At 28.1% G+C, this 12,729-nt stretch overlaps 2 protein-coding genes across 2 annotated transcripts; one reads left to right on the top strand and one right to left on the bottom strand.

Annotated features, from left to right (window-relative positions):
- Positions 1 to 746: 746 nt before the first annotated feature.
- On the bottom strand, positions 747 to 6,298 carry LOC111032326 (tubby-related protein 4). Its single transcript, XM_022312602.1, has 12 exons — positions 6,013 to 6,298; positions 4,709 to 4,882; positions 3,795 to 3,977; positions 3,610 to 3,717; positions 3,384 to 3,537; positions 3,058 to 3,302; positions 2,764 to 2,979; positions 2,408 to 2,630; positions 2,047 to 2,216; positions 1,605 to 1,960; positions 1,416 to 1,524; positions 747 to 1,344 (listed from the first exon to the last, which is right to left on the bottom strand). Exons 1-12 carry the CDS (start codon positions 6,103 to 6,105, stop codon positions 1,078 to 1,080), a joined length of 2,298 nt encoding a protein of 765 aa, XP_022168294.1. The 5' UTR covers positions 6,106 to 6,298; the 3' UTR covers positions 747 to 1,077.
- A 130-nt stretch (positions 6,299 to 6,428) lies between these two features.
- On the top strand, positions 6,429 to 12,055 carry LOC111032325 (lon protease homolog, mitochondrial). The gene is made up of 16 exons (XM_022312601.1): positions 6,429 to 6,608; positions 6,681 to 7,170; positions 7,235 to 7,326; positions 7,420 to 7,586; positions 8,044 to 8,213; positions 8,278 to 8,466; positions 9,251 to 9,466; positions 9,636 to 9,724; positions 9,851 to 10,112; positions 10,181 to 10,341; positions 10,403 to 10,676; positions 10,736 to 10,825; positions 10,921 to 11,086; positions 11,147 to 11,367; positions 11,629 to 11,793; positions 11,855 to 12,055. Exons 2-16 carry the CDS (start codon positions 6,799 to 6,801, stop codon positions 12,002 to 12,004), a joined length of 2,784 nt encoding a protein of 927 aa, XP_022168293.1. The 5' UTR covers positions 6,429 to 6,608; positions 6,681 to 6,798; the 3' UTR covers positions 12,005 to 12,055.
- Positions 12,056 to 12,729: the final 674 nt, after the last annotated feature.

The following is a 12,729-nucleotide window of genomic DNA, read 5'->3' as shown; positions in this document are numbered from 1 at the left end:
ATTTTATGTTCAAATTTGGAGAAAATTCAATTTGCAAATTATTTTATAGTTAAAAATGTATAAAATGTTTAGTTGTATAGTTGATTGAAAATTTCAAACTAGGTTTCTCATGAGTATTACATACTGTAACCAAAAAATCTAAAAACACAGTTTTCTTTAATAGATATATTGAGTTCAAATTTAGATGAAATTAGATATCGAAACAAAGAATAACAATTTTAGTTATTTTGTTGTAATTTAAAAATACTATTCTTGGGTATTTGAAACTTTTAAAGTATATTTTATTTTATACACAAAATAACATTTTAAACCTACTGTACTTATTACTAACAGTCATATAAATAATAAATTACTTTAGTAGCCACAATATCATAAAATATACTTAATAAAAAGGCTGAGTGTAATTCACAGACAGTTTTCTCTCAGAATTGTTTTTTTGTATGCAAAGATTTTATATCATCAAATCAAATTTAACAACCATTCAAGTGACTTCTCTATCGTACTGCTCTCTTTTATATCCATAATACTCTAAATTATAAAATATGTTTAATTTTATGAGAATTGGGTAAGAGGAAAATATTTAGTAACTCCTATCTGTAAATTCCTGGATATGCCACTTAATTTATTACTTAACTAAAATATGAAATATTTTTAGTAATCATAGAAAAATCTTTATTTATACTTGACACAATTTCTACAAATACACTTTGTTTAGAGGTCAAATTTGAATAAAATAACAAATAAAGCACTCTTAATTAATTCTTTATTTTATATTTTTTTCATAATTAATTAAGTAATGCTGAAATACACATGAACACATACAAGAAGATATGGGAAATATATTATATTTATTATTGAAGAATGCAATAGCAAATGTTCAGTAAAGCAGTTAAAAGTGTTATGCTATTGTAACTAAATAAGTAAGTGTGTATTAAATCTAATAAGGAACCCTACTTGTGAAATATTGCACTAAATAATAAAAATACAAACAAATTTATACAGAGTGTTGACATATTATAATACCTAAACACACCTGTAAATAAGTGCATAAATAAATTGCACATTGTTTCAATAATTTTACTTGAGCCTCTGAGTTACACTCGCAAGTGCAACTGCAAACGCTTGGACGGCAGAAAATGGGTGTTGAAAGTCTAGAGCAAAATTATTGCGGTCAATGCGTCCAAACTGCATCACTTGTATTCCATCATATTCAACTTGAAAATTTTTTGCCGATTCTTGAGTAACACGACCTCCAAAGTCCAACTGGTAGACTTGAGTCAAATCGTTCCAAATGGGAGCTTTGTTTTGCATAACAAATTGCTGTCTTTTGGTGCACATTTCAATCTAAAATTTAAAGAAAATTAAAAATGCTATCCTTGTTTAAATTCAATTTAACCAGCATATCATGTAATTACTTTATTTTTTATTTGAGATTTTTGAAATGTTTCTAAATTTTGAAAATCCGGTTCAATTTGAGTTCTAAGAACTTTACGGAAAAATAACGGAGAATTCATTAATCGTTTCCTAGAAACAAACAGGGTAAAATATTATAATGATTAAAATTTAAAACACAAACATCAGTAATAACCATAAAATTATTCTACCTTATAGGTGATGATAAACCACTTTTCTTTTTAGCTGCAACTGGACTAGATGGTAAACTGTGAGCAAATGTCTCGGAAACTTTTGAGTCTTCAACCACTCTGGACACAGCAATTTTTGGATTGGATGATCCAACACTACAACTACGTCGCCTTTGAAGTTGTTTTGGTGTTGGAGAATCATCTTCTATCGATTGCCCATCCCCAACAATAGATAGTGTCATTTGACGAGGTTGTAAATGTAAAATGGATGTGCGGTATGATACTCTCCCTAATTTTTGAGTCAAATCATCGCAAAGCCCACGAATATGGAATTCTGTACCCCAAACATTCGCTGTAACTTCTGCCAAACGATAGTCCTACACGATAATAAAAATAATAATAAAATAATTATAATATATTGCAACACTTTTTAGTTTTTATATTAATGGTTTTATTTAAGTACTTCTGGTAACACATCAGTGTAACAATTTAATTGCAATTTTCGATTACAACATGCAGGTCTTGATCTGTGTCTATTTTTTCGATGGAGCTTGGGGCTAGAGCAAGATTCAGGTTCAGAGTCATCCCAACCAAAATTACTATAAGTTATCTGTGCATTAGCATATGTTGTATCTATACAAATAAAAGCACAACGTTAACATTAAGCGCATATTTAAATTTTATATTAATAATACCAGTATTATATTATTTATAATATATTAATCACAATAATGAATGCATATAGAAATCATTATTGATGAAATAATCAATTAACAAATATTAAATTAGCTAATGAACATTTTAGTAATGTATGTTGTATTTACCATCTACTTGTGGATCAAAAATGACAAATTCTGGTCTTAGCATACTGATTCGTTTGCCTTTCAGTAATGGTACAAGACCTCCAAGGTATTCCATGTATAGTACATAACAGACTGGTGGTGTGGTTTCTGGCCCGTTGACATGTTGTACAACTGTACAATATAGACGATTTTTTGGGGAGCTACTAACAAACTGACGCAGTTCTGACAACTTGGGCACTTCGCACTAAACAATATTTTTTATATATTTAGATTTATTATATTACAATATTAATGTACTATACAACTAAAAGTTGTAGTTAATTACTAAATTGTTTGTTTACTCATAATAATTATTATAATATTGGTAATTTGCTCACATAAATAGTAGATGATGAAATAGCAGTCAAAATTTCTTGAATACTAATAGGAAGTATGTCATCTGACGGGAACAATGATTCATCACACATTCGCAAAGCACAAAGCACATATAAAGGAACAACCGAAGCAGACACACATGCAACATGTATTTCTGGCCCTGTTGCTATAAAAATCCTTCTGTCATTGTGTGCCCAAGTTACAGCTGTTACTACTGCCTATAATTGTAAGAATTATATTTTATAAAACTATTTTGTACATAGATGATAATAATAGTATTAAAAATGGAAACTTGCCGAAGATTGAGGCATGTTAATGGAATAAACTAATTGACCAGTGGCAGAATAAATTTGCACAACATTAGCACTTAGTCTTCCAGGCCTTGAACCAGCAACACAAAGTAACTCTTTAGCATTAGACCATTCCATATAAATAGGACATAAACCTGTGCGTATTAATACTGGGGCAGGATCATCAAATCGTCTCATCAACTGAATAGTACCATTTTTGCAACAAAGTGCTAATACATGTTTAAACATATCTAAATAAAATATTACATCCAAATATTAAAAAAATAGTACTTTTACTATTTTATATAATACATTTTACTCAATATACTCACGATCTGACTTTATTTTGTTTTCATTCATGCAAAACTTTTCACAAGACCAAGACATAGACGATATTCCAGAATCATCTGACAAGTTGACTTGAGATACTGGAGCTCCGTGAATATCCAAAACTTTCATCTGCCCTCTGCTAGTTCCAAAATATACCTTAGTGCAAAATTATATAAGTATTAATATTTAATAAACATTAAAATTTATTAACAACAACAAAAAAAGTACTTGTTGATCATCGGGGGACCAAGCACCACATGTAACTGTTCCCTCAGGATGTAACATAGAAGACCAGTACCTATGACCAGTAACTGAACCAACCAAAACAAACCCATCCTAAACAAGAAAAAAATATACATAATTATTTAACAGAAAATATTTAATAATAATACCATTATTTATATAATACTAACTTGGTAGCATATTAGTGCCAATCTACCATCATGAGACCAACTAAAATAAGTAACTCTAGTATTCCGATCATTGATAAGTTCAACATTCCAACGACAATCAAACTTAGCCCAAACATTTATAACACCAGAACTATCACATGATGCCAATTTTTGGTATGGTTCGTTCCATTTCACAAGTACAACCTTTTAATAAAAATATTCACAAAAAATATAGTTATCAAAAACAAACAAACATTTAGAAAATAGCAAAAAAATGTCATCTTTCTTGATTAATAAAAATTGTTAATAACTAGGAGGTAAAATCCATATACTATAAAATATAAACTTTAAACTTTTCAATCAACAGTTTCTAAAGAGGAATATTATGTATTAAGTGACTATAGCTAATTTAAACTATCACAATATACTTCCATGTTTCATCAATAGTGACTCATGGAACTTTTTTTATATAGTTTAAAGATAAATTGAAACAGTAAAATTTGGTTTAGTGGGTCACTTTGTTAACTTCATAAAAAATGTATTGAAGTAATGTTTTTTAAACCTTACAAATAATTACTGTTACATTATTCCCCATTCAATATACATTTTTGAGGATTAGTAAATTAAAATAATTAAAATCAAGAAAGTGATATATTTAAATTGCATATTAAAACTGTTTATACTTACCAATAATCAAATGAGAAAACCCAAATCAATAATAATAAAAAAAGTGCAGTATTCAAATGCAATATAAAATTGCTGTATAACTAAAAATAAATAAATAAATAAAATAAAATGTAAAAATAACTAAATTGTTTATAAATTTTAAAATAATAAATGATTTATTCAAACAAAATAATAAAAAATATTGCATCGCATTTGAAAAAAAAAATAATAATAAATGTAATTAAGGAAAAAGATACGCATCATGATACCTTGGCATGATGATTTCTCAAGTTGTAATTAGTGCGAAGCGGTAATCTTTCACTGTTTGGTCCACTATTTGTTGGTATAGAAGTAAATGTAACACCAACAACTCCTTGAGAATTGCCTGTAGCCAACCATCCTTGTTTATAGTAATTATGCCCATCCAAGTTCCATCCTTCAGCCTAAAATTATACGTAGTAGACATTTTAACTTAAAGCTTATTAACTTTAAATATAATATAATAATAATATTTTAATCATCAGTTTCCCAATATCAAATAAAATATTATAAAGTTTAGATGTTCTGTGTATAATTTCTTTAAGCTCTCTTTTAGCCCACAATTTGTAAAACCAAAAAAACATACAAGGAAAGTGTTAGACCCCAAAATTCTTTGTACGCCCTGGGCCCTGCAAGTCCTGAGGACAGCTCAGTCTCCTCAATCGAATAAGAATATAAAATAAAATATATAAAATATTCAAGTAAGTACAAGGTGTACAATACTCCTATATTCTGTATACATAATCTGATAAGACAAGAAAGAAAAACAGAAATCAGGAATTATTAGTTTAATTTGGATGTTAAAGCCATACCGTTTTCAAATTAATTAGTTTTTTGAATAAACTCACTATGGCTAAATATACATTATATATCACTAACTTCAATGACAGCAAGCTGGAAATAGAAACAATATTCTATGTATTGCATCAACATTATTATAAAATAGGTAAACAACGCTCAATTAAGCATTAAAATATTAAATAAGCATTAAGGTGGAGTCTGAAGTATGATTGTCTTATAGACTTATAGTAACTCTATGATAAATTTCTTCTTTCCCAGTAAGTTCTTGTAGCCACAGGATTTAAAAATCTATGTATAATTTCAATACTTTGGGTTAAATAACTTCTTTTACGAGGGTTTACGGGCTGAGCTTTCATTCTGAGTAAAATAATATTACACTATTTGTGATAAATGTACTTTAAAATCTACAAATCTCTTCCAGGAATTATAAAATTATTTTAATAATTAGCAAAAAGTCCTACTGTCCTACCGATTGCAATTGTGAAATAATCAGTAGGATCATTAAATGACATGAATTCTACAAAACTATATTTGTTTCATCAATTTGGTTCAGGTTTTACTTATTTTCTAAACAATAATAATAGTAAGAATAATAATAACAATATCAGTATTTTGGCAATCAAATTATTTTGTTACCAAACATAAAGACCAAGAAAAAAATGTCATTAATGTTGATTTAAAAATCAATACACAGCTTCGAGAAAAAAACTACAACCAATAATTTAAAACATACTTCTACATTATCTGGAACTCTTCCCATCCAGGACAATGACAATATGTCACTGTCACATTTTGTATTGGCTTTCTTCTCAAACCTGATGTGCATTGTAGTATATAAATTCAGATACCCAGAAATATCATCATTTTAGTGAAAGTAGTGCACGGTGGTTGAAACACGAAATTCGTTTAATTATTAACAAAAACGTACGAACTCTACAGTCTACACGATTACTATTTACTAGAATACCAGTGCTCGGAAAAAACTAAAAAGGTAATTCATAAAGTTATTGATTATAGATAAGACCAAAAGTACATAGTTTGTAAGGTAAGTTTGTGATAATAATATTACAAGGCAAGGTGAATATAAATTCACCTTGGTTTAAGAACTTTAAGGTAGTCATAAACCGCGGGACGGGTTATATTAGTTTTTGAGGTTATCGTATTTATTCAAAAATCAAAATTCAAAATATTGTTTAAAATTTTCATTTTTAATCAAAGGTACTTTAAACTTGTGGGGACACGGGTTGCGTACATATTCCACATCCGGGACATCCCGTCAATCATCATTAGCCTATGCAAACATCTAAGTGACAACTGTTTATGGCAAAAGTACGTTTTTACTATTTTTTGTTGTTGACATTTTCACCTTCCACTGATAATAATATGTACCTCCTATTTCAGAATTTTGATGTAATCAACTGATGAATAAGTAATAACAGTCAACGGATACCTACTACTGACTAGTACTGAGTGCTGAGATTTTTAGTGTCATCATTTTAATTAATTAAACCCTAGTGAGATGTTGCATCGCATCTGTCAAGCTGGTTTGAAGAAGCAGCTTATGGTCGATCGTCGACTTGTGCGATGTGCTAGTGTGATAATTTCAAACAATGATAGATCAGCATTGGTTCAGAAGAACCATGCATCTAATCGTCTTTGTGTTGTTTCCTCTATTAATGTTCCAGTACGTTATAGAAGGTTTGACAATAAAAAAGACGATGATAATCCAGAAGAAGTGGAAGAATCTCAAACTGTAAGAGCTGTATATGACATTAAGTCCAATCAAGATACTTCAATTGCAACTATTCAAGTACCAGATGAACTGCCTTTCCTACCGTTAGTCACAATAGCAAAACCGCCGTTATATCCTAGATTATTTAGAATTGTTGAGGTTAGTATTTAATATAATATCTATAGAAAATATTTTAGAATATAATAGACATTTTCTTTCACAGATCAGTGATCCTAGATTAATTGCTTTGATCAAAAGAAAAAAAGCTTTAAATCAACCTTTTATTGGTCTTTTTATGAGAAAAAACATTGATACGTAAGTAATATTGTTGCATATTATTGGTTAATATAAAAGTAAATATGATTTTGTTAATTCGTGTATATAGTATACGTGTGTATATATTTTTAGAGTTCCAGATAATATTGTTACAAATATTGATGAAGTATACAGTGTTGGATCACTTGGTAGAATAAATGAAATGCGAGAATTTGGAAATAAATTACATATGCTCATACAATGTTTTAGGCGTATTAAGCTGACCAAGCCACTTTTTGAAGACCAAGATATTGATAAAAGTAATGTTTATGATAATTATTGTACGAATATAAAAATGCATCGCTCAAATAATAACTTTCAACGAATTATCAATTTGACACATAAAAACAAATTACTATTAAACAAAAGATAATTTTTCAATTAAATTAACTCCATATTATATAAACAATTAAAATTAAAATGTATATCTAAAAATGAAACATGATAATATTATAATATACTGTGAATCCTCAGACTGGTTAATATTTTTGGAAGTTAGCTTGTTATAAATATGGAAATTAAAACTCAAGTCAATAATTATTTATGAAAATTGTGACAACAGGGAGCCAGGGAAGTACTACTATTCATGTAATTTGGTTTAACACGAACCTATTGACCATTTTATTGCAAAAATCGGACCAGTATTAAATTATAAATCATTGATTCCTTTTAATCTGTTATCAATAATTATTAAAATATTGTGTTAAACATTTTTAGTCACAAATGATTTGACCAAGCGTAATAAAAAACAATCTCGTAATAAGGGATCTTCAAGCACTCCTGAAATAGAGCCAATTTCAGAAACAGAAAAAACTCAAGAACAAGTGCTTATGATTGAAGTAGAAAATCTAAAAGATGAACCTTATGATAAAACAATGGAAATTAAAGTATGTCTATAGTATTTACTATTTTTATATCAAATTAATTGCATTAGTTTGTTATTTTTCTTAGGCATTATCTCAAGAAATAATTAAAACTATTCAATCAGTTATTAGCATAAATCCCATATATAAAGAAATATTACATCCTATGTTGCAACATGGCAATGTATCAGATGATCCTTCATATTTGTCTGATATCGCAGCTGCAATAGCTGATTGTGAGACTCATGAATATCAAGAAATTTTAGAAGAAATTAATGTACGTACTTCACATTTCAATAAAATTAATAATTACAGTGAATTCTGTGCATAACAGATCGTTACTAAACCATAAAAAATAACCATTGTAGACAGGCAATATTTAATACAACATAACAATAATATTTAATAATATTTATTATAGTTTTAGTCAAACTCATATGTAACTCTTTAATAAAAATATTGTACTTTTATGAAAAAAAATGTGTTAATATTAGATGTAGAAACACACGAGTAGGTTCTAGTGTATGACTGTACTAGATACTTAGTTTAGAACAGTGAGTTATATTATATTTCTAAGTTCCATACTCTATAGTCTATTTTATGAGAGTATGAAAGAATAATCAGTCCACAGACCAATGCTCGTCAGTGCAGCTCATCTCCTACCAACTTCCCGGGGATGAGTGATCACATGGTTCTCTACGCCCCAATCTAAAAGTAAATTCTCTGGTAGGATAGCTTATAGCATCTATGGATAACTGCCTGTATTTAGTATCTACTATTACATATAATCTCTAAAGTATATTTAGTCCAAATTTGGCAATTTCCTCGGTTTGATATTAGTATTAATTTTTTCTATACAATTTTCAATACCATCAAGTTTTTCACTTGTTTTTATTAATGTTGAATGTCATTCAAATTTTATTCAGTATTAACTATCATAATTAAATAAACTTTTAAATTGAAGTTTAATAAGTTATTATTTTTACATTATAATATTATAGTATTCAGTACTATTGGAATTGTGTAATTGATGTTCTATGCATTTTAAAAATTCATTTTAGGTTCCGAAACGTCTTTTACTTGCACTTGGTTGTGTAAAAAAACTTTTAGAACTTAGTGAAATTCAAATAAAAATTAGTAAAGAAGTCGATGAAAAAGTTAAACAACAGCATCGTAAATTCATTCTTCAAGAACAACTGAAAGTAATAAAAAAAGAGCTTGGCCTTGAGAAAGATGATAAAGATTCGATTGTGGAAAAGTTCAGAGACAGAATTAAAGTATGTTTTTTTTTTCTAATAATTGTATTTAGTATGATGTGTTAATTTATTACTTAGCATAGACGTATAGTATTGAATAAATTTACCAAGATTAAATTGAATCAAACATTTAAAAAGGAAAAATTAATGTGATGCTTTTGTATTTCAATTTTTTTTTTATTATTCAAAGGAGAAACAAGTACCAATTAAAGTTATGGAAGTTATTGAAGAAGAATTAACTAAACTATCATTTCTGGAACAACATTCATCAGAATTTAAGTAAGTGATTGTTTTATATTTAATATGAACTATATTTTTGTTAAACATTATATAGTTAGTTATTTAAGACTAAAAGTTAAATTGTGAAGTTCATTATAAATCTGAATTTTTAATTATATTTTTTAGTGTTACGAGAAATTACCTTGATTGGCTAACACAATTACCATGGGGTACAACAAGTGATGAGAATTTTGATTTAAAAAGGGCATCAACTATTTTAGACGAAGATCATTATGGGATGGAAGAGGTAAAAAAACGAATTCTAGAGTTCATTGCAGTAAGCAAATTAAAAGGTTCAACTCATGGAAAAATTCTTTGTTTCCATGGACCACCAGGTGTTGGAAAAACAAGTATAGCAAAATCAATTGCAAGAGCCTTAAATCGAGAAGTAATTAATTTTAAATAGTAACAGCTTTTTTATTCATAATCCAAAATAATATATTTTTTATTATTTAGTACTTTAGATTTAGTGTTGGTGGTATGACTGATGTGGCTGAGATAAAAGGTCATCGTCGGACATATGTAGGTGCCATGCCGGGTAAAATGATTCAATGTCTGAAAAAAACTTCAACTGAAAATCCATTAGTATTAATTGATGAAGTTGATAAAATTGGGAGGTAGTAAAGCTACAAAATCATTATGTTAGTGTTAAAATTTAATTTTAATTTTGTTTTTTAGGGGACATCAGGGTGATCCTTCATCTGCGCTATTAGAAATGCTCGATCCCGAACAAAATGCTAATTTCTTAGATCATTATTTGGATGTGTCAGTGGACTTATCAAAAGTACTATTTATTTGTACTGCCAATGTAATCAACACAATTCCAGAACCACTTCGGGATCGTATGGAACTTATAGACGTGTCTGGATATGTAGCAGAAGAAAAAATGGCTATTGCCAAACAATACTTAATTCCTCAAGGGCTTAAGTCTACTGGCCTGAAAAAAGAACAAGTAAAGTATATTTATAATAAAGTTATTTATACACAAACTATAATAATATGTATTTATAGATAGAAATTGCTGATGATAGTCTATCTACTCTTATTAAATCATATTGTCGTGAAAGTGGTGTACGTAACCTTCAAAAACATGTTGAAAAGGTATTTTTTCTATATTATAAGTTTCTAATAACTGCTATTTCTTTTAAATCAATAAGTCTTTCATTTTTTTTTATTCATTTATATGTATTTAATAGATGTTAAGAAAAGTTGCATTGAAAATAGTTGAAGGTGAATCAGAAAAAATAACTATTAGCAGTGATAAATTATATGACTTTGTTGGAAATCCAGTATTTACAAAAAATCGAATGTATGAAGATCCAATACCTGGAGTTGTAATGGGATTGGCTTGGACTGCCATGGGTAAGTTAGAAAGACTTTTCTGTTAGTTATATTATAGTATAATAATACATTTTTATTCAGGTGGCGCTTTAATGTATATTGAAACCGAGTGGACTAAAGATCCAGCGACAATTACGGACAAGGATAAAGCTGTCGGAAACATTATATTAACGGGTCGCTTAGGCGAAACCATGCAAGAATCAGCAAAAACTGCATACACTGTGGCAAAACGATTTTTAAGTGAACTTGATCCACAAAACTTATCACTGTTGACCGGAAACGTACATCTGCATGTTCCTGAAGTAAATATTCCTTATGTTTTAGAAAATAGATCAAACAGATTGATTATATAACAACATTAAATAAAGTGACTACTAGAGTACTAGAACTACAATTATTGTTAGTTGTACTACTATAAATTTAAATATTAACTTTAAAAAAATTGTTTTTACTCACTACCATTTTATTTTATTGATTTTCTAAGAACTGGGTTTACTCAGTTTAGTAACTTTTATTATAATAATTAGTTTAATCATTTTTTATTGTAATTAATATTAATGTAGGGTGCTACTCCTAAAGATGGACCCAGTGCTGGATGTACAATTGTTACTGCTTTGTTATCATTGGCTTTAAACATTCCTATTCGGAACAATGTAGCTATGACTGGAGAAATCTCTCTCAAGGGAAAAGTTATGCCAGTAGGAGGTATTAAAGAAAAAACAATTGCTGTAAGTAATTAATAAATTATTAAACCTTGTGTAAGATGTGAAATAATTTTTTTCATTTTAGGCTAAAAGAGAAAATGTTAATTGTTTGATACTGCCTGAAGAAAATAAAAAAGACTTTAATGAACTTCCAAAGTTTATAACTGACGGGATTGAAGTGCATTTTGTTTCATACTATAAAGATATTTTTAAAATAGTCTTTGAAAACAAATAATACTATTCCTATTTTTTAAGTTTGTTAATTTAAAATTAAATCATTGTTATATCAATATATATATATTTGTAAATAGAATAGATGTTAGTATTTTTTGAATAAAATGATGTAAAATTGTTATTTTATCTTTTGACACCAAAATCATAATTAATTATTTGATTAAAATAACTATTTTTCAGGAAATATTGACTATATTGTTTTTACTCAATTCTTTTAGAGCTCAGGACTGAACAGATAAATCTATTAATCCATGTTCCTGGATGTAACTTGGCTTAAATAAAATATGGCTATTGCCTATTTCTCAATGTGTGCTCTACCAATTAACTGTGGTCCACCTCCACAAAAATAAAATTAAAGTTTGAGGTCTACTATACAAATTTTATTAAATTTGTTGGCATAACATGAAATAAATAAAAATATTATGATTTTAAGGATTGGAAAATATAAATATTTATATAATTGGTAATAACTAATTTCTACTAAATAACTGTAGATTCTTCAGTTAAAAGTAAACTATTAAATTAATTTACCAACATTTTAAAAGGTTGATATTTAATTTATAGTCTATTCAGAGTACCTTGTTATCATACACTAGCTGAACTAATGTTATCTATATATAATACCATTGATTTTACGATATTAACACTGGGAGATTTATAGAATTGGTGGTAAATTACCATAATACTATAGCTTTAGAAGAATGCAAAACATCTCGAGCAACTTAA

This window comes from Myzus persicae, unplaced genomic scaffold (genome assembly GCF_001856785.1).
Source record: "Myzus persicae strain clone G006 unplaced genomic scaffold, MPER_G0061.0, whole genome shotgun sequence".
NCBI lineage: Eukaryota > Metazoa > Arthropoda > Insecta > Hemiptera > Aphididae > Myzus > Myzus persicae.
The sequence above is the reverse complement of the archived record's forward strand: the minus strand, read 5'-3'. Positions and strand labels throughout refer to the sequence as shown.